Source organism: Lucilia sericata, unplaced genomic scaffold, assembly GCF_015586225.1.
Source record: "Lucilia sericata isolate MDLA Ls3-8-SP2 unplaced genomic scaffold, ASM1558622v1 Contig001152F_arrow, whole genome shotgun sequence".
NCBI lineage: Eukaryota > Metazoa > Arthropoda > Insecta > Diptera > Calliphoridae > Lucilia > Lucilia sericata.
In genome coordinates, this window is record NW_023995123.1 from 98,285 (window position 1) to 121,716 (window position 23,432).

Below are 23,432 nucleotides of genomic sequence, written 5' to 3' on the forward strand. Positions count from 1 at the left end.
CAAAAATTCATGAATCTGGGACTTTTAGATTATTTAAATTTTTCATAAATTACATTCACATATTAATTAACGTTCGAAAAAAATGTCGAACTTGCAATAATTTCCGTGACATCTGCCACTTTTAAAAAATTGTATATCTGGAAAACTATTATTAAAGCACACCAGGTATAGCTAGTTTTATTATAAAACAAAATTGTCTATATATATGTATATATATATATATATTTTTTTTTTTTTTTTGTATTAAAAATATTTTAATATACAGATCTCTATAAAAAAATGTTTTCCGAAATTTTTCTTTATAAAAATTTTAAAATTTAAAATTTTATATGAATATGAAAATAAAATTCATTAAATTTGACATTTGCTTTCAAAAAACAAACTTAAAGTTCCTTATTTTACAGGAACCAGCAAAAAACCCCCAATTTTGATTATATCCATATAAAATGGCAACACTATTTATAACCAGTAATAGTTGGCAACAACAATTTGCAACTATTGAGCTGTTTTGCATTTCCTTTTTACACTAATTTCTCACTAATCGCACATTTTCCTTTGTTTAGCTTTGCTTTATGTCAAAAAAAAATGCTTGAAAAAAATTCATAGAAAATTATAGTCTATTTTAAGGATGATCACTTAAATGTACTCAATTGTATTAAAAGCTTTTCCTTTTCCTCTTCAAAACTTCTTTCTTAAGTTTAGTTTTTTTATACAACTTACTTACGGAAGTTGATTTTCTAACACATACAACTTTTGTTAGCAAAAATTTGTCTTATCGATCATAACATTTTTATAGTCTATCTTAGGGGAGATCATAATAAAAAAGCTGTTCCTTTTCCTTATTTCAGCCATTTTTCATTAAAATGTATAAATTGTATGAAGGGTGATCAAAAAATTAGTATAGGATTCTAAAAAATAACAATTTCTAGTTAATTATCTTTTTATATCAAATGATCGTATTCACAATTTTTTTTATTTTACAAAATTCCAACAAAATATGGTGGCTTCTATGTAGAAAAATTATTAAAAATTGTTCAAAATAAAATTAAAATTTTCACAAAAATAATATTTAAATACAATAACTTCAACACCAAAATGAAAGAATAATAATAATTAAAAATTAAAAGTGCAAAATGAAAACTGTGTTACTTAAATGCAAGTACAATATTGTGATGTTATTGTTGTTGGCATTGAAAAGAAAATTTTATAAATTGTTAAAAACTTAATTTAAAACAAAACAGGAAAATACACAGTTAAATAAACATACATACATACATATAAAAAGGTTTAATAAACAAATAATAAAGGTATTTACTATGACAAGTGTTGAATACACTTGTCAACACAAATAACTTTATTAATAATATATCCCGCAAATATACAGCATAATTAATGTTAATTACATATAAACATTTTCATTAAAACATATTTTGATAAAATTATGTGTCATTTGCCGGGATTTACATAATTATACATAATTTAAAAAAACAACAAAATTTATTAAATGCAAGGTATAATATTAAAACTTTTTAGAATTTATAAGCAAGCTAAACTTATAAATTAAAAAAAAATTAAATACAAAATAAATATATATTTACAATAAACTAAAAAATAATCTGCAAGCATATAAGCAAAATACAGTCATTAAATAAATATTTCTATTTAATCTAAATACCTAAATATGAAAATTTTAGTTAAACTCTAATTTTCCTATTTATAGACTTATTTTATTGCGAGTATTATTTAAATAAGTTTACTCTACTAAGCTGATAACTAGTTATTTACTGAAAATTAAAAAAAAATATTATACATTTAATATTGCTCTACAAATGTATTTACTTTAAATTAAAGGATGTATGAAAAAAAAAGAAGAAAAACAAAATCACACAAATTTTGTAGTAGTTTTATGTATAATTCTTATTTAAATTCTAAGATTAAATAAAAATTTATTCTACTCAAAAGTTTAAATGGTTTAGTTTGATACTTTGCGGCTTCGCCTTGGGTTTTCGTTTTCAAATTGACATTCATTATTTCAATTCCAAATCGGTTTTGGTTGGGAAATAAATTTAAACACACCTTTGAACACCTATTATCACAATCTATTTCTATTTAAATAATGCTCCATTTAACAAAAGTTAATATCTGTGATCCCTCATATTTCTCACAAATATGATCACATTAAGTAAGTCTCTAATAGAGAAAATATTGAAAAACTGTGATCACTTTAATTTTCAATCAAATATCGATTTTTTTATATGGAAAACTAAAATCAGCTCTAATTTCTTAAATAAACCTTCAATCGACACAATATTAAAAATCTGTGATCACTTTTATTTTTTACCAAATATAGATTTTTTATATGGAATACTAAAATCGGCTCTCATTCTTTAAATAAGCCTCCAATCGAGAAAATATTGAAAATCTGTGATCACTTTTATTTCCTACCAAATATCGATTTTTTATATGGAAAATTAAAATCGGCTCTAATTCCTTAAAGAAGCCTCCAATCGAGAAAATATTGAAAATCTGTGATCACTTTTATTTCCTACCAGATATCGATTTTTTATATGGAAAACTAAAATCGGCTCTAATTCCTTAAAGAAGCCTCCAATCGAGAAAATATTGAAAATCTTTGATCACTTTTATTTCCTACCAAATATCGATTTTTTATATGGAAAACTAAAATCGGCTCTAATTCCTTAAAGAAGCCTCCAATCGAGAAAATATTGAAAATATGCGATCACTTTTATTTCCTACGAAAAGTAAATTTTTAGTATGGAAAACTAAAATCGGCTCTAATTTCTAAAATAAGCCTCCAATCGATAAAAAGTTGAAAATCTGTGATCACTTTTATTTCCTACCAAATATCAGTTTTGTATATGGAAAACTAAAATCGGTTCCGATTCCTTAAATAAGCCTCCAATCGAGAAAATATTGAAAATATTGAAATTTTCGACCAAAAGTCAATTTCTTATATGGAGAACTAAAATCGGCTTTAATTCCTTAAAGAAGCCTCTAATCGAGAAAATATTGAAAATCTGTGATCACTTTTATTTCCTACCAAATATCATTTTTTTATGTATAAAACTAAAATCGGCTCTAATTCCTTAAATAAGCCTCCAATTGAGAAAATATTGAAAATGTGTGATCGCTTTTATTTCCTACCAAATATCGATTTTTTATATAGAAAACTAAAATCGGCTCTAATTCCTTAAAAAAGCCTCCAATCAAGAAAATATTGAAAATCTATGATCACTACCAAACATCGATTTTTTATATAGAAAACTAAAATCGGCTCTAATTCTTTAAAAAAGCCTCCAATCGAGAAAATATTGAAAATCTGTGATCACTTTTATTTCCTACCAAATATCATTTTTGTATACGGAAAACTAAAATCGGTCCCGAGAAAATATTGAAAATATTGAAATTTTCGACCAAAAGTCCATATCTCATATGGAGAACTAAAATCGGCTTTAGTTCCTTAAATAAGCCTCCAATCGAGAAAATATTGAACATCTATGATCACTTTTATTTCCCACCAAAAGTCATTTTATTATATTGATAACTAAAATCGGCTCTAATTCCTTAAAGAAGCCTCTAATCGAGAAAATATTGAAAATCTGAGATCACTTTTATTCCCATTAAAAATCGATTTTTTATATGAAAAACTAAAATCGTCTCTAATTCCTTAAATAAGCCTTCAATCGATTTCCTACCAAATATCAATTTTTTATGTTTAAAACTAAAATCGGCCCTAATTCCTTAAAGAAGCCTCCAATCGAGAAAATATTGAAAATCTGTGATCACTTTTATTTCCTACCAAATATCGATTTTTTATATAGAAAACTAAAATCGGCTCTAATTCCTTAAAAAAGCCTCCAATCAAGAAAATATTGAAAATCTGTGATCACTGCCAAACATCGATTTTTTATATAGGAAACTAAAATCGGCTCTAATTCCTTAAAGAAGCCTCCAATCGGGAAAATATTGAAAATCTGTGATCACTTTTATTTCCTACCAAATATCATTTTTTTATGTATAAAACTAAAATCGGCTCTAATTCCTTAAAAAAGCCTCCAATCAATAAAATATTGAAAATCTGTGATCACTTTTATTTCCTACCAAATATCAATTTTTTATATGGAAAACTAAAACCGGCTCTAATTCATTAAATAAGCCTCCAATCAAGAAAATAGTGAAAATCTGTGATCACTTTTATTTCCTACCAAATATAGATTTTTTTATATAGAAAACTAAAATCAGCTCTAATTCCTTAAAAAAGCCTCCAATCGAGAAAATATTAAAAATCTGTAATCACTTTTATTTCCTATCAAATATCAATTTTTTATGTTAAAAACTAAAATCAGCTCTAATTCCTTAAATAAGCCTCCAATCGAGAAAATATTTAAAATCTGTGATCACTTTTTTTTTCTACCAAATATCGATTTTTTATATGGAAAACTTAAATCGGCTCTAATACCTTAAATATGCCTCCAATCGAGAATCTGTGATCACTTTTATTTCTCACCAAATATCGATTTATTATACGAAAAACTAAAATTGGCTCTAATACCTTAAATAAGCCGCCAATCGAGAAAATATTGAAAATGTGTAATCACTTTTAGTTCCTACTAAATATCGATTTTTTATATAAAAAAGTGAAATCGGCTTTAATTCCTTAAATAAACCTTCAATCGAGAAAATATTGAAAATCTGTGATCACCGTATTTCCTGCAAAATTTTTAGTATGAAGTAATAAAATCGACTTCAATTTAAAAATGGGAATTTTCTGGCAACACTGATTGTTGATGGACACTTTTTCTGTTGTCATTTGTTGGTTTGTGTCTTTGATAACAAACAGAATTTGATGTGGCGTGTCTATAGAACACAAGATGGCACTCAAGTAAATTGAGTTGCCATATTATTATATTTAGGAAATTTTAGCGATTTTTAAAATAGGCTTTGTTTATGTTCTTAAAGCCTAAGGGTCTTATTTATAAACTTTTATCAAAGGTTTATATAACAAATTTCCTTACAAAATTTGTACTATAAACCTTTGATAAATACAATTTATGAATAAGACAGACTTAAATTAATGAGTTATATATTTTTCAATATTTAGCCCCTTATTCATAAACACAATTTTATTTTATAAACGATTTATAAATCAAATTTCGTATGGAAAATTTGTTTTATAAACCTTTTATAAAATAAAATGTTGTTTATGAATAAGGGGGTTAATATATAATTTCATGACTTTATTTTCTATTACTTGCCCTTCCACACCAATTTAAAATGATTAAAACAGCTTTTAGATTGATTGTCATGCCCTTTCAAATGAAAGAGTTTAATAAATAGAACATTTTATTTCTTTCAATGGAAAATCATAAAACCAAATAATAATAAAAATTATAAAAATAAAAACAAATTTAACATAAAAATCATAAAGATAATAACAATAAGAGATAAAGTTTTAAAAATAAAATATACAATAATGAGGGCAGTAAGTACGAATACTAAAAGATCCATTTGGACAAAAAAAAAATGTACACTTACAATAAAGGACTAGTTAAAGAAAATAGTCTAGCACACATGGATCTAAAGTCTGTTCTCAATTAAATTAAAAATATAGAAAAAATAAAATCAAAATTAAACTAATCAATGACAATCACAGTTGTAAATTTTCTTCTCTAGGCCACTAGACCAGACTTAAAAAAGTTCGCAAACAAACAAAAAATTCTATCATCAAGAGTAAAAAAGTGTTTATATATGTTTAGGGGAGGGTTGGTTTAAAAAAATCTTTGGATCATTTTGTTAATACTTAAACTAAAAGAATTGATTTAATAAAAGAGAAACACAAATGCCAATTTAAAGATTTTAGAAAATTAAGTAACTACTTATCATATTCATTGCAAAGTTTTGAAATTAGTAGTTCGGATTTTTTAAAGATCTTTTAACTGCAATTTTTGTTTCTCTTTCAATTAAACAATTAAGTACATACATAAATAGTAAACTGTACAAAAACGAAAATTCTAAGTTAGTAAAATAAACTATCATTTAATATACAATTTGCTTAGAGTTAATTTGTTAAAACATAGTTAAAGGTTTTCAAACGATATACTCAGGGGCCAAATTCTGGTATTCGAAAGCGAACGAAATTTCTTATAAAATTTTTTAAAATTCTATTGAGGTTTGTTTCGATCGTTATCGAATTTGCCAGAATTTGCCCCCAGCTTACTCTTAGCCCCCATTTTCAATTAACTACAGTTCCTAGTATACTTTTAGCACTTAACTCAGAATTTTTACTTTAGTTAAGACCCTAAGATCAGAATATTGAAAATGGGTTTTTTTTGTAAAGTTTTTTAGTTTTTAATTTTCTTTTTCAAAAGGCAAGTATTTTGTTGTTAAAAAAAACTTAAACATAAAACTTATTAACTAAATTTGTAGAACTTAAACTTAAGCTAAGTTTTCGTTAAATAGAAAAAAGTATTAAGATTTTAGAGATATAATGCCTCCTTAATATTGAGATATGTATAGGTTTTCGTTATTTTTCTTCTGCTTCACTACATTTGTTCACAAATGAATATCATTCATTATGCAAATAAAACATAATTTAACAATATAGTTAAAGTAGATTTTACCAGTCTTCATCATCCTCATTGAGTTCGGAAATCTCAAGACGGAAAGGCGTTTTAGCGTTTTTCAGTCTACGATGACAGGTGCGACCCAAGGGATTGTGACGTAAATCTACCAATTCTAAACTATCACTGGCTATAACATCATCTGAATCGATTTCTATATTAAAAAAAAATAAAATCATATATAATAATTTATCACTTATTTGTATGATCCAATTTTTACCTATAATGGCATTATGGCTGGCATCTAGTTCTTTCAATTTGGGCATTTTGAAAACCACTGGTGGCAATACAATAAATGAATTGTGTGAGATATTGAGTTTAGTTAAATTCATTAAATCTGCCAATTCATCAGGCAATTTGGTCATTTGATTGTGTGATAGATTTAAATCTAAAAGGAAATTAATTTATTTTTATTTTTTATCTACAATTTTTAAGTTTTTTTCTTCAGTTATGTACCTGTTATCAAACTGAATTTCATGGCAAATTTAGGGGAGATCTTTTTGATGACATTACCACTGAGATCACAGGTTTTCAATTCTGTATTGCGCATTAAATGATAAACAGCATCGGGAATTTGCATTAATTCACATTCTGATAAATCTGTAATATATTAAAAAAAGAAAAGAAATTATTAAATTATTAAACTTTATAGTAAAATTTTTATTTCTTTAAAACTATATGAACATATTTTTAAGAAAATTAAAATAACATTTCTTACCCTAGTTTTGAAACCTTAGCATTTTTTTTTAATTTAATCAACAAAAGACCCTTAATATTTTTGCGAATCCACCATTTTCTTACTATGAAAATTTTGACCTTCTATGTAAATCCAATCCAATAACCTTGTAAATAGGCCTTCAACCATAAAAAGATTCTAGATCTTTAATCAGATCAGATGCTAGATCTTTTAAACATAAAATGGTATTAATAATTTTGCAAATCTTTGGCAAACGATCATCACAATACTTGACCATTGATCACTTGTATATCAGACTCACACTTTAATATTTTATATGAAAATCTCAATAACTTTGTTTATTTCTATGATAGAAGTCATATTTAATCATAGAAATAAACGCGATCTCCAATCACTTATGTTTCGAATTTAATATCGATCATTTATGTATATTTAAAAAACAAGATCAAGAAAAGAACATCGATCGGAAATCACTAGTGTTTAGGTACCAAAATCAATTCATTTGAAAAGAATGATCGTTTGATCAGTCGAATATTTCTGATTATCAGAAGGACGGATGGACAAACATATTTTATCATAGAAATAAATGTGATCTCCAATCACTTATGTTTCGAATCGATCATTTATGTATAATTAAAAAACACAATCAGGAAAATAAACCTCGATCTGAAATCACTTGTGTTTAGGTCCCAAAATCAATTAATTTTAAAAGAATAATCGTTTGATCATTTGAATATTTCTGATTACCAGAAGGACGGATGGACAGACATATTTAATCATAGAAATACACGTGATCTCCAATCACTTGTGTTTTGAATTTAATATCGATCATTTATGTATATTTAAAAAAACAAGATCAATAAAGGAACCTCGATCTGAAATCACCTGTTTTTAGGTCCCAAAATTAATTAATTTGAAAAGAATGATCGTTTGATCAGTCGAATATTTCTGATTACCAGAAGGACGGATGGACAGACATATTTAATCATAGAAATAAACGTGATCTGCAATCACTTGTGTTACGAATTTAATAACGATCATTTATGTATATTTAAAGAACAAGATCTAGAAAAGAACAAAAATCAATTTATTTAAAAAGTAAAATCGTTTGATCAGTTGAATATTTCTGATTACCAAGAGGACGGATGGACAGACATATGGACATTGCTAAAACTTCTTAAATTCTATAGAATTCGGTATACGATAGATACATATTATATGCTCGAACTATGATTACTCATATTTCTAACCAAAAATTTTGTAAATGTGTTCGTATACATGAAAACAAAAAGAAGCTCAATCAGTGATCGCACTTATTCATTCCGTTCTTAAAACAATATTTTCTTTATAAGAAAAACTCCACAAAATCATAAATTCTTACGAACTAAAGTTTTCTCTCTATTATCACTTATATTAATGATTCAAAATCGATCCTTGAAACTAATTGAAACGAAGATCGTTTTAAATAGATTAAGAAATTACATTCTCAATAATGAAAATGTTAATAAAAAATCTCAAATATTTACTATAATAAAATTCCATTAACCAAAGATCACTTTAATTAAACATATTTTAATATGTAACCGATTTTTTTCAAAATTTCGGCAAAATGAACCAAAAAATCTGGCATCACTATTAGTAATAACTCAAAATAACAACCCTGTCCACTTTTATTATATTTTGTTTTTGTTATTGAATTTTATCTACAAATGGTAAAAATAAAGCAAAACGTAAAAATAAACACACTTTAAAATTTAGTCATAATTATGAACAGAAAATAATGAATAAAAAACTTTACCTAAATGTTTACTTTCTTCAGCATTTTCACAGCGCTGAACTACTTGCACCACCAAATGAGCCATTTTATTAATTTTTTTAATAAAACCTTTAAATAAATTTCACAATAATTATACAATTTCAAGTGCCAAAAAATATGAATATATATCTTTTAGTTATAGTATATAAAAATAATTTCTTGCAAATTGTTCTTTCACCTTAAAAAAAAAATGTTTCAACTTTTTTCAAACACACACGATCACTAGATACAAATTAATGAGAAACTAGCTAATGACAGCAAATGTTAGCTGTCAAACAGATATTTTCTTTATTATGTTAAGAAAACAGCTGTTTTGTTTGTTTTAGTTTCTCTTTTAATTTTTTAAGGTTTAATTAACAAATTGAAAGAAAAAAATCTTAAATACTCTTAATTATTTTAAGCACCTTCATATTTTTGTTGCAAATTTTTACTGTTAACAAACATGTTTTCTTGTAATTTATTTAATAACTGCTTGAATTTATTAATATGTTTTCAGAATTTTGAAAATTATTTAAATTTTATACAAATTTAATAATGTATTTAGAATGCTCTGGAATTTCTTTATTTTATATATCTTTTGTTTGAGATCAGCGATCTTTTCTTTTTTTTCTCTCTCAGGTTTCCTGCTCACTTCCACGATTTCATTTAAACTACTTTATGTTTCCATTTGGTTAATTGTTGCAACGTGAGTTTTTCTTTCTTTTGCTGTGGGCAAATTTATATCTTTGTTTTGTTAAATTTGTAAACAAAGAGTATTTAAGAGATACATCTTTTGTATCTTTTTCTACTAGTTGAAGTTGCCAAGACAAACACATAAGAGCTTTTACACTGAGAGTTTGTATTATATGTATATATACATAAATCTGGGAATAAAAACGTTGTGAAATTACGTATTTAATGAATATCTATATCTCTTTAGTCTACTCTGTAGTCTAGTCTTTAAACTAGTCTACAGTCTAGTCTATACTCTAGTCTATAGTCTAGTCTATAGTCTAGTCTATAGTCTAGTCTACAGTCTAGTCTATAGTCTAGTCTATAGTCTAGTCTATAGTCTAGTCTATAGTCTAGTCTATAGTCTAGTCTATAGTCTAGTCTATAGTCTAGTCTATAGTCTAGTCTATAGTCTAGTCTATAGTCTAGTCTATAGTCTAGTCTATAGTCTAGTCTATAGTCTAGTCTATAGTCTAGTCTATAGTCTAGTCTATAGTCTAGTCTATAGTCTAGTCTATAGTCTAGTCTATAGTCTAGTCTATAGTCTAGTCTATAGTCTAGTCTATAGTCTAGTCTATAGTCTAGTCTATAGTCTAGTCTATAGTCTAGTCTATAGTCTAGTCTATAGTCTAGTCTATAGTCTAGTCTATAGTCTAGTCTATAGTCTAGTCTATAGTCTATAGTCTAGTCTATAGTCTAGTCTATAGTCTAGTCTATAGTCTAGTCTATAGTCTAGTCATATAGTCTAGTCTATAGTCTAGTCTATAGTCTAGTCTATAGTCTAGTCTATAGTCTAGTCTATAGTCTAGTCTATAGTCTAGTCTATAGTCTAGTCTATAGTCTAGTCTATAGTCTAGTCTATAGTCTAGTCTATAGTCTAGTCTATAGTCTAGTCTATAGTCTAGTCTATAGTCTAGTCTATAGTCTAGTCTATAGTCTAGTCTATAGTCTAGTCTATAGTCTAGTCTATAGGTCTAGTCTATAGTCTAGTCTATAGTCTAGTCTATAGTCTAGTCTATAGTCTAGTCTATAGTCTAGTCTATAGTCTAGTCTATAGTCTAGTCTATAGTCTAGTCTATAGTCTAGTCTATAGTCTAGTCTATAGTCTAGTCTATAGTCTAGTCTATAGTCTAGTCTATAGTCTAGTCTATAGTCTAGTCTATAGTCTAGTCTATAGTCTAGTCTATAGTCTAGTCTATAGTCTAGTCTATAGTCTAGTCTATAGTCTAGTCTATAGTCTAGTCTATAGTCTAGTCTATAGTCTAGTCTATAGTCTAGTCTATAGTCTAGTCTATAGTCTAGTCTATAGTCTAGTCTATAGTCTAGTCTATAGTCTAGTCTATAGTCTAGTCTATAGTCTAGTCTATAGTCTAGTCTATCTCTATAGTCTAGTCTATAGTCTAGTCTATAGTCTAGTCTATAGTCTAGTCTATAGTCTAGTCTATAGTCTAGTCTATAGTCTAGTCTATAGTCTAGTCTATAGTCTAGTCTATAGTCTAGTCTATAGTCTAGTCTATAGTCTAGTCTATAGTCTAGTCTATAGTCTAGTCTATAGTCTAGTCTATAGTCTAGTCTATAGTCTAGTCTATAGTCTAGTCTATAGTCTAGTCTATAGTCTAGTCTATAGTCTAGTCTATAGTCTAGTCTATAGTCTAGTCTATAGTCTAGTCTATAGTCTAGTCTAGTCTAGTCTATAGTCTAGTCTATAGTCTAGTCTAGTCTAGTCTATAGTCTAGTCTATAGTCTAGTCTATAGTCTAGTCTATAGTCTAGTCTATGTCTAGTCTATAGTCTAGTCATAGTCTAGTCTATAGTCTAGTCTATAGGCTAGTCTATAGTCTAGTCTATAGTCTAGTCTATAGGCTAGTCTATAGACTAGTCTATAGTCTAGTCTCTAGGCTAGTCTATAGGACTAGTCTATAGTCTAGTCTATAGGCTAGTCTATAGACTAGTCTATAGTCTAGTCTATAGGCTAGTCTATAGACTAGTCTATAGTCTAGTCTATAGGCTAGTCTATAGACTAGTCTATAGTCTAGTCTAGGCTAGTCTAGTCTAGTCTAGTCTAAAGTCTAGTCTATTGTCTAGTCTAAAGTCTAGTCTATTGTCTAGTCTATTCTTTAGTCTTGACTATAGTCTTGTCTGTTCATGTATCAGTTGATTTCATTTTTCATTATTTGTCGATTCAACTAATTAAGCGTTAATTTAAAAAATTTTGCTTTCCTAACTTTTTATGTACAACGTTTACTTAATTGCTTAAAAGCTTACAGAAAAAGCTTTTTATAATTTGCTCATTTATTTATTTTTTCTCCCTAATAATACACCCAAAGGAAATTGTTAGTTTAAATGTAAATGTATTTTTTTAATAGACATCGTGCAACAGAAAGAAAAATTAAAAATATAATTGAACATTTAAAATTTATTAAAAGATAAACAGGTCATTACACTTAACAAAAATAACACTCAAACGTACTTCTTCTATCTTATACTAAATATATAAAAACTTGATCAAATGCCAAAAAGTTGTGCAGTTTAACAAAGAAAACCCCCTACCCGGTTAACAGCATTAATAGAAACAACAAAATGTAAAAGATTTGTACAAAGAAAAACAAATAAATAAATAAATTGAATGCAAGAAAAAGAGATTTTTTTTTGCACAAAAAGAAATGCGTCAAATGCAATTTCTTACACTTGTAGTTTTAGTTTTTTTTTTTTTGTTTATTACAATTTTTGTTTAAAAGAGGAAGTATAATTGCATACAATAACAACAACAAACATAATTTTATTTTGTAAACGTTTTTAACTTAAAATTTATTATGTATTTGTTAAAAATATATAATAGAGAGACGAATTCATTAAATCACACATATAATTAGCCATTAGGAGAAAAAACAACAACAACAAAAAAACATTAAATTAACAAAGAAAAGTGTAATAAAATAAAGATATTAACAAAGATAAAAATCAAAATAAAAAAAGTTTAGATATTTATGTATGTATGTTGGTGCAAAAAGTATGACAACATGGCACGCTTTTAAACCACCAAAATGTTTTCCATTTGAATGATATATATTTTTTTTTGTTTTTACTCTTAAAGGAAAATTTTTTTAGCCGGAAATTGTGACAAAGAAATAAATAAATTATTATAAATAGGTAATTAAGCTAAAATAAATATGGAAATAATTTCAAAAGAAATGTCATAATTAAGAGAAATATTTATGACAGTGAAGGATTTATGTATTTCTTTTAGAGGCTATATTTTGATGAATCTTAAATCTGAAATATCGCAAGAGAATAACTGTATACAAGCTCTAATATATAAGCTTTTGTTTCGATATCTATATTAAGCTAAAATGTTCTAGGTTTCTTTTTCAAAGTAGAATGGCATCAGTTCAGAAAGAATAATTACGATACATGATATTCGATTACTTCGGGCCCAGCTTTTGTTAAGCTTTGTTTTTCCGTCTATCCGAATGTTATTTGAAAATAATTTTCAGCTTTGGTTTATAAATTACGTAAAACCCCATTTTCCCTATATTTTTGGATTAACCTCTGAAAATAGCCAATATGTACATATATCAAACTAAAGCTATTTGAAAGACCTTTCATTTGATATGCATATTGTCTAATTCAACAACTAAATGTTATAATTGAGATCCCAGCAAAAACCCGGTAATGACAACATACTTTTCAATGACAACTACTTATCGTCTGCCTTACTTAGAAGTACTCTAGTAATACATTTCTTTTAAAACCGATAATAACTTGTACTTACTCAACAACATACTTTTCAATGACAACTACTTATCGTCTGCCTTACTTAGAAGTACACTAGTAATGCATTTCATTTAATCTGATATAGTAGAAGGTTTTCCTGGGATATAACCCTTTCATTTGATATACATATTATCTAATTCAAAAACTAAATGCTATAGTTGAGATCCCAGCAAAAACCCTATAATAACTTGTACTTACTCAACAACATTTGCAATTACAACTACTTATCATATGCTTTACCTAGAAGTGCTCTAGTAATGCATTTCTTTTAATCTGATATCGAAGAAGTTTTTCCTGGGATATATTCATAGGTATGGTAAAACATTTTGGGATTTTTTAAAGTTTTTGTTTGTTTTGTTTTTATTATACATAAGATTTGTCACAGTTAACGGCTGAAATCAGGGATGGAAAAAATGTATGAGTAACATTCGGATTTTTTTAATTTTTTTTAAAAATTTTAAGAAATATTTTAAAATTAAAAAACAAGTTATTTTAAATTAAAGAATTTCAAAAATCATTCGTGGAGTGCATTTAAATTTCAGCATTGAACTTCTCTTGTTTTTGCAGTTTTTCTATAAAAGTTAACATTAATCACATTTATTGTCATAAACTTGACGTCAGCGTCATACTGTCTGCTATTTAAATTTACAATAAATGAATTTAAATAATATGTAGAAAAAAATCATGTTGGCCAAGTTCTTTCTAGTCATGGGAAATATCTAAATGACGTTTTATTCTCCTAACATTTGGTTTGTCTCTGTTCATAGCATTCGTTAACACAAATTTACAAAAAAAAAAAAATAAAAAAGAAAATCACATGCGTTTTAAACATTTTCAGTAGATGATTTACAAAGAAATCTGAAAATTTGGAAATTGCGCAAAAATTTTGTATTTTTGCTGAAATCATGCCAAAAAATTTGAATCTGTATTTGGTCTAAATAATAAGAAAATAAAGGAAACGTAATTTACAAAGAAAAAATAGTATAAATATACATACATATGTATCTAAATGTATATATTTATTGCATCGTCATTTAAAAAGAAACTCATAAATTAAAAAAAAAAAACATATGGAAAATTATAAGATTTTTTTTTAAGAAGAAAGAAAAATCTCTACAAGAATATAATAATTTTCTTTATTTGCACTCGTTAATTGTATTGTTTTTTTTTTCTTTGCCTACATATTAAACAAAAAAGTTTACAATACTTTTAAAAACATAAAGAAAATGCGTTATTTATTTAACAACTAAAAAAAAGTAACCAGACAAAAGATTTCACCATATTTAAAACCCCCTTTGGTCCTTCCTCTTGGCAATTTTACCTTCAAATTAAATTTTCTTTTTTTTTTGTAAATCACGAGTTTTTACATGAAAATTAAATTTTTAACACAATTCATTTAATTTTATTTATTTTATTAAATGCGTCGTTCTTAAATTCACTTAAATTTGTTTTCTTAAAAGTTATTTATGTCAAATTTGTAGTTCATTATCGTTTGTTCAATTTGTTCTAATTTTATTTGTTTTTAAAATTTCTTTTGTTTTTATTTATCTATTTGTTTATTAAAAATTATAAATATTAAATGCGTTTTGAGTTGTTTTCTTTTTTGTTTATAAATAGTTAATAATAGTTTTGTTATCTGGTTTGTGGTATTTTGCGGTTATTATTAAATTGAAATGAAAATTTGGCCTATTTTCTGAAAAAAAGTGAATTGTACTGGAAAAATTAATAAGTATAAACATTTAACAAAACCACAATAGAACTACATATATTTAGTACTAAAATTCATTAGAAACAAATTTAGAAATAATATCTCCAAATAGTACTTTTTTGCCTCTTCCCTATTTTTTATTTTTTTCTAAAAATGGTGTTAGATTTTACCAGTTAAAATCTTTGGTACTTTTTCCATTTTATGTTTAGTGTCAAAACACACATGTTTTTTTTCACGTCAACCTATTTCCCTTTCAGTCCAATGACCTTAAACTATTAAATATTAAAACTTATTTTATTTTATTGTATTAACTAGCTCAACAAGCCAGTTACTACAATTATAAATTTATAAAATTCAAAATCATAACAAATGCGACGTTTTTTGTTTATTATTATTTTTTTTCTTTTTGATTATAGAAATGTTAAACAATTGATGGACAAATTGAAATGTGTGTTAGAGGAGAAGGTAAACAAAAATGTAACATCCGAACAATTTGGACAGGTTATTGCTCGTACTACCTTGATAAGATAAAACAAACAGCTCGTTAAGGTTTTCTTTTGTCTAACACACAAATCATTATCATATTACGTAGCAGAAAATTAAGAATCAAAACAGAAACGAAATAAAAACAAAGGGAATTGTTTTCAAGTTAAGACGAATTTTGAAGTACTCTATACAAATATATTGGTGTAACGTATAGCTTATAGTCCAGGGTATAAGGTAGCCTTTAGTCCATATTATAGGGAAGACTGTAGCTCAATTATAGAGTACTGTATGGTCCAGATTATAGAGTAGCCTATAGTCCAGACTATAGAGTAATCTATAGTCCAGACTATAGAGTAGTATATAGTCTAGACTATAGAGTCTATAGCTCAGACTATAGAGAAGTCTATAGTCCAGACTATATAGTAGTCTATAGTCCAGACTATAGAGTAGTCTTTAGTCCAGACTATAGATTAGTCTTTAGTCCAGACTATATAGTAGTCTTTAGTTCAGACTATAGAGTAGTTTTTAGTACAGACTATAAAGTAGTCTATAGTCCAGACTATAGAGTTGTCTATAGTCCCGACTATAGAGTTGTCTTTAGTCCAGACTATAGAGTAGTCTATAGTCCAGACTATAGAGCACTCTATAGTCCCGACTATAGAGTAGTCTTTAGTCTAGAGAGTAGTCTATAGTCCAGACTATAGAGTAGTCTATAGTCCGGACTATGTTGTAGTCTATAGTACAGACTAGAGAGTAGTCTATAGTCGAGACTATAGACTAGTCTATAGTGCAGACTATAGAGTAGCCTATAGACCAGACTATAGAGTAGTCTATAGTCCAGACTATAGAGCACTCTATAGTCCCGACTATAGAGTAGTCTTTAGTCCAGACTATAGAGTAATCTAGAGAGTAGTCTATAGTCCAGACTATAGAGTAGTCTATAGTCCAGACTATGTTGTAGTTTATAGTACAGACTAGAGAGTAGTCTATAGTCCAGACTATAGACTAGTCTATAGTTCGAACTATAGAGTAGTCTATAAACCAGACTATAGAGTAGTCTATAGACCAGACTATAGAGTAGTCCTTAGTCCAGACTATAGAGCAGTCTATAGTCCAGACTATAGAGTAGTCTATAGTGCAGACTACAGAGTAGTTTATAGTTCATACTATAGAGTAGTTTATAGTTCAGACTATAGAGTAGTCTATAGTGCAGACTACAGAGTAGTTTATAGTTCAGACTATAGAGTAGTTCATAGTCCAGACTATAGAATAGACTATAGAGTAGTCTATAGTCCAGACTATGGAGTAGTCTATAGTCCAGACTATAGAGCAGTCTATAGTGCAGACTATAAAGTATTCTATAATACGGACTTTAGAGTAGTTTATAATCCATACTATGGAGTAGTCTATAGTCCAGACTATAGAGAAGTCTATTGTCCAGACTATAGAGAAGTCTATTGTCCAGACTATAGAGTAGTCTATAGTGCAGACTACAGAGTAGTTTATAGTTCAGACTATAGAGTAGTTCATAGTCCAGACTATAGAATAGTCTATAGTCCAGACTATAGAGTAGTCTATAGTCTATATTACGGACTTTAGAGTATACGGACTTTAGAGTAGTTTATAATCCATACTATGGAGTAGTCTATAGTCCAGACTATAGAGAAGTCTATTGTCCAGACTATAGAGAAGTCTATTGTCCAGACTATAGAGAAGTCTATAGTCCAGACTATAGAGAAGTCTATAGTCCAGACTATAGAGTAGTCTATAGTCCAGACTATAGAGTAGTCTATAGTCCAGACTATAGAGTAGTCTATAGTCCAGACTATAGAGTAGTCTATAGTCTAGACTATAGAGTAGTCTATAGTCTAGACTATAGAGTAGTCTATAGTCTAGACTATAGAGTAGTCTATAGTCCAGACTATAGAGTAGTCTATAGTCCAGACTATAGAGTAGTCTATAGTCCAGACTATAGAGTAGTCTATAGTCCAGACTATAGAGTAGTCTATAGTCCAGACTATAGAGTAGTCTATAGTCCAGACTATAGAGTAGTCTATAGTCCAGACTATAGAGTAGTCTATAGTCCAGACTATAGAGTAGTCTATAGTCCAGACTATAGAGTAGTCTATAGTCCAGACTATAGAGTAGTCTATAGTCCAGACTATAGAGTAGTCTCTAGTCCAGACTATAGAGTAGTCTCTAGTCCAGACTATAGAGTAGTCTATATTCCAGACTATAGAGTAGTCTATAGTTTAGACTATAGGGTAGTCTATAGTTTAGACTATAGGGTAGTCTATAGTCCAGACTATAGAGTATTCTATAGTACATACTTTAGAGTATTCTATAGTACATACTTTAGAGTATTCTATAGTACATACTTTAGAGTAGTCTATAGTCCAGACTATAGAATAGTTTATAGTCCAGTCTATAGAGAAGGCTATAGTCCCGACTATAGAGAAATCTTATGTTTAGATTGTAGAGTTGTGTATAGTCCAGACTATAGAGTGGTCTATAGTCCAGACTATAGAGTAGTCTATAGTTCAGACAATAGAGGGACTATAAAGTATTTTCGATGGTCCAGTCTATAGTCTAGACTGTAGAGTAATCTAAAAAGTTGTCTTTAATCGAGACTAGAGCTTGATTTGACATATTTCCTTTATAATGTTTTGCTAAACCGAAAAATGCCCTATTTAATTTTGTTATGTGTTGTTATATAAAACTATAATAAAAGAAAATAATTGTATATTTAATACATTTTAAATAAAATTTATTAAAAACAAATTTTATAATACAGGTATTAATTAATTAACACGCACATTTTATAAATATTTCACTGGTCATTGAGTCAGTTCTACGGACAAACAAATAACTAAAACTGGCCAGTTACTTAGTCACTGAGTCAGTGGGTTAAGACGGATTATTATTTTTTTTTTTTTTTTAACAAACAAATAAATTAATAAACAACTACTGACAGTTTAAATTTTTATAAATAGCAAATAATAATTGTTTGGCTGTTTTAGCCATAATTGTTTTCAGGTTATTAGTTGATGTATAGAAATTTTGTAAGGTGATGAACGTTATGAATTTCTTTGTTGCTGCATGTGTTTCAAGTGAACAAATATTTCAAAATTTTACTTTTCTTTAGTAAGTTTTACAAAACTTATTTATTTCATATTATAACATGCACTTTAAATGCGGAAAGTATAAATATTAACAATTTTCATAAACTATAATAAATTTCGTATTTTGTGTGCTTTTTATTCGATTTTAGTTTTAATTTTAAAATATAAAACACAGTTTGTAGTTATGGTTTAATTTTTGCACAGCAATTGTTTGTAAATTACATAAAACGTTGAAAAATTTGAAAAATTGTATAAATAATAATAAAAAAATAAATAAATTAACCAAAAAAAAAAAAAACATTTGTTACATGTGCGCGGTCAGTTTATGTGAGAGTCTGTCTGTCTGTCGGTTTTGATAATAAAAATTAATGAGAATGAAATTTTGTATTGCATGTAATACAATTTCGTTGTTACTCTAATATTATTGTTACTGGGAGTCTTGGAAAGAAATTTTTTACATTTAATTATTTTATACTAATATTAACGGATTTTAAATTGTGGTTTTTTCTTCGGGTTTTATAATGATTTGTCTGGATTTTAAAGACTTTAGTGTTTGTCTAAATATTTCGCTAGTTCCTAGTATCCTGCATATCTTTACAAAAATGCAGCAGGAAGTAGATTAAACTACTGTCAAATGAAAATTTCATAATTACAGCAATTTTTTACCTTTGTTTTGAAAACGTTTTGTTTATAATTAAATATCTTATCTGTTAAACAATAAATGCACAAAAGATACTATATTTAACATTTCATCGAAATTAAATGTAAACAATGACATTTTTATAAGAAAAACAAAATGATTTTGATTCATTATTATCCTATCTCTAGTAAATGAATTAATTGATTAATAATTTTGTCCAAGGTCGTTGCAATATTTCAATACATATAAAACTTAAATAGTTATCTTAATTGTTAATACGTAAAAAAAAAAATGAAATAAAAATTTAAGTCTACTAAATAGATTACTAATTAGTAAACCAACAAGCTCATTTAAAAGAAAGTAGATAAGAATTTTATGATTAGTGCAGACAATATTTTCTCAGTTGTACGATTTCTGGATTGATTCGAATTATATTTTTTAAGTATTATGAATTTTAATCTTTGCAATTGTTTACTTTTCACATCCTAAGTAATCTAGCGGGAGATCATTTAACTATATCTAAGTAATCTGGATAGTTCGGGCTTTTCTTTAGCAGTGATAATATCTAACTTATTCCTAGCAATCTAATCAAATTCTTCCATTTTACTTAAAGCTTTCCAGAGATGCTTTTAAAAAGTTTTTATCAAAAGTTTTCATATAGTCAAAAATATAAGTTGTTAAAAGCTATGTAGAAGTGCTTTCAGCCTTAATAACATTCAATCAGAGATACTCAAAGAGCTTTCTTATGACCACACAAGTAAAAAAAAAAGATATTATCTTGACTCTTTGCCAAAATGTGTTTTACTGCTTAGAACATTTTCAGTCTTATTAATTTCAATTAAGCCAATCAAAATCTTCCAGTTTACTTAAAGCTTTCTAGAAACGCATTCTAAAAATAAATCGTAAAAACGTTTTTAAAAATTTTTATCATGTAGTCAATAATAAAAGTTGTTAAAAGCTTTATAGAAGTGCTTTCAGGCTTAATAACTTTCAATCAGAGATACTCAAAGAGCTTTCTTATGACCACACAAGTAAAAAAAAAGATATTATCTTGACTCTTTGCCAAAATGTGTTTTACTGCTGTGTAACACTTTCAGTCTTATTAATTTCAATTAAGCCAATCAAAATCTTACTTAAAGCTTTCTAGAGACGCTTTTTAAAAATAACTATTAAAACTTTTAATTTAGTCAAAAGTCATCTAGAAGTGTTCGTTCAAATAATATTAAAGTTTTCTCAAAACTTTCGTGTTAAAGCTCTCTGTAATCCGTAATCACTTTGAACATGTTAGTCAGTCAGATATGTTATCACTTTTTGCCCAACCCTGCTTTTCTGTGGTAAAATGTTTTCTTATAAAGCTGTTCGATTTGATTCTAAATAATGGAGAAGAAAGAGAGCAGGGAAAGTCGGTACCAAACTTTCGAAATATAGCTTTAACGCTATAAAAGATTATCATTGCATCGATTAAAAGTGGATCTATAACGATAACACGAAGCGTAAGAGATCGAAGCGTAGGAGCCATGGGGCGAAGGTAATGGCTTTGTATTTGATGGGACCAAATTGGTCCTATAGCTGAAATCTGGCCAGACCTGTACAGAGAATCTATACCGAATGCAAATGATTCAGTGGCTGTAAAATATCCAGAATAAGTGGCCAGATATGATATCGTAATATTCAATAATAACAAGGAATACATTTTTAAAACCATTTAGAAAGGAGTGGTTGGCAAGTTTGGCCTTTCCAGTCTTATAGTCCCGATTTTTTTTTGGAATTCTATTTGTTTTGATCGATGTCCCTCCTGATCTAATGCGACTTGCTTGTTTTTTGAATCATTTCAAAAAATGAGGAGAGCCATACGACTATCAAATTTTCCATCCGTATTTTCTCTCAATGTGTGATGGTTTCATTACATATTGCGTTTAGACGATCCCATGCGTACTCTTCTACACAAAATTTTGACAGATCATATTACTTGTGTGCTGGTGTAAAGGGGGCTTTAATAGATAGGAACGTTGATTTAATCGATCGAGAGTACTGCGTTACATCACCTGCTTTTGTTATTAGTCAAATGTTAGGAAAAAATCGGCTCATGTTTTAAAGTTCATTACCACTACAGTGAAGAGAATACTATGAGAATATAGCAGGCATCGGCAGAGAGTATGACAATCATAATCTTTTTGTAAAAAGGCAATGGTCCACGATTTTATCATGATAATCTTTTCAGAATATTGTTTAAATATGTTTATAAATGTAGAAATCTGAGCGTAAAGAATGACTGAAATGTAAATGCTCATTATAGTTATATTGTATGAGGATCGGTTCATTGGTTAACTTGAATTTTCAAGTAAAATGCAAAAACCGGAAATACAAATTTTGTTTAGAATGTCAAAATTTTCAATAAAATTTTGACTAAGAATTCCTCATTAAAGTAATAGCAAATGGCCAAGGTCTTTTAAATAAAAGTAAATTTGCTCTTAATTTTGCAGCAACAGATAAATAAATTTAATTATTTGCCATGAAAAAAAAAAACTAAATAGGTACTTTAATTAATGAGTTTTTGCCTATTTCATTTGAATTTTTCTACGTTTTAAATTTAAAACAAACAAATCTATAAATGAAAAAAACCCCAACGCCTTACTAATAAAAGAAGACTTAAGATAAAAATGTATTTTGTATGATTAATCCAAATTGCAATTACCCAAGGTTTTACAACTTGCAGTAAATTTGTTTTGTTGTTATTATTATACTGCAACTTTTTTTAATGTGTTGTTAAAAACTGGTTTTTGTGGAGGGAAAAAAATTAAGGAAAAACACTCTATATAAAAAAAAAAATAAACTTACCCAACATGCTGTTCTCTTTGGCATCCTCACAGCGACCCACTACTCGAATAACACCACGACCAGCTACAGGTGAAAATGTAACAATTCCACCAATTCTGGCAATATGAGGCGGTACTCGAGGATCATCTTCATATGGTTGATTTGTGTTAATGCCGCTGCTGTTGTTATTATTATTGCCATTATTATTGTTGTTGTTGTTATTATTGTTGTTATTGTTATTATTATTGTTGTTGCCATTATTGGCAATATTTGTAATATCGTTACCGAATGGACGCATTTTGTTTGATTTGTTTTTTGCTTAAGTTTGTTTTGAAGTTAATAGTTTTTTTTCTTAATTATTTTTTTTTATGTTTTTTTCTTTAATTTTAAAAACACTTTTTTTATAGTTTCCAATATCTTCCTATAACACTTTTTTTTATTAAAAAAAATATATAGTAAAATCTTTTTTATATTATCTATATTCTCTTTTTAACTTGTTTGTAAATTTATCATTAATTAATTTCTTTTTTTTATTAATTATAAATTTTCTTTAATTTTCAGTTACAAACCGTCTGGTAAGTCTTCCGTTTTTCAAATGTTTCAAAAGCTTTTACATCAGCTGTTTTTATACCAACGTTAAAATCCAAACAAAAGAAAATTCAAAACAAAACTCATTCACACAAACTCAGGTCAATTACTAACCAATAGTATATACGTAGATACAAATGTATCTACAACGTATTGAAAAATAAATACAAAAGCAAAACAAAAAAAAATAAAAATCAAGCAACATTCATCTATTATTTTGTGTGTTTATTGTGACGTGATTTTTATTTGTTTTATTTTATTTTTTAATGCGATCGTACATTTGCGTCTTTTATTTTTTGTTTGTTTACAATTTGTCTCTCTTCGCTGTTTTTTTCGCTCTCATACTCTCACTATTAATATTTTAGTGGAAAGCTTTTTCAATTATGGCACAGAGTTGCCATTTATTGTGGTTATTAGTGATTGTCGGTCAAAA

At 27.4% G+C, this 23,432-nt stretch overlaps 1 protein-coding gene across 4 annotated transcripts; it reads right to left on the reverse strand.

Annotated features, from left to right (window-relative positions):
* Positions 1 to 5,316: 5,316 nt before the first annotated feature.
* Positions 5,317 to 23,022, reverse strand: LOC119610321 (leucine-rich repeat-containing protein 20). Of its 4 annotated transcripts, none has more exons than XM_037965483.1 (5): positions 9,559 to 9,576; positions 9,137 to 9,223; positions 7,098 to 7,241; positions 6,862 to 7,029; positions 5,317 to 6,795 (listed from the first exon to the last, which is right to left on the reverse strand). In XM_037965483.1, exons 2-5 carry the CDS (start codon positions 9,198 to 9,200, stop codon positions 6,638 to 6,640), a joined length of 534 nt encoding a protein of 177 aa, XP_037821411.1. In that variant the 5' UTR covers positions 9,201 to 9,223; positions 9,559 to 9,576; the 3' UTR covers positions 5,317 to 6,637. The 4 variants fall into 4 exon arrangements, with proteins under 4 accessions (XP_037821411.1, XP_037821413.1, XP_037821412.1 ...); XM_037965485.1 differs by lacking the exon at positions 9,559 to 9,576 and adding an exon at positions 9,338 to 9,452 and having other exon boundaries at positions 9,137 to 9,226; XM_037965484.1 differs by lacking the exon at positions 9,559 to 9,576 and adding an exon at positions 9,333 to 9,452.
* Positions 23,023 to 23,432: the final 410 nt, after the last annotated feature.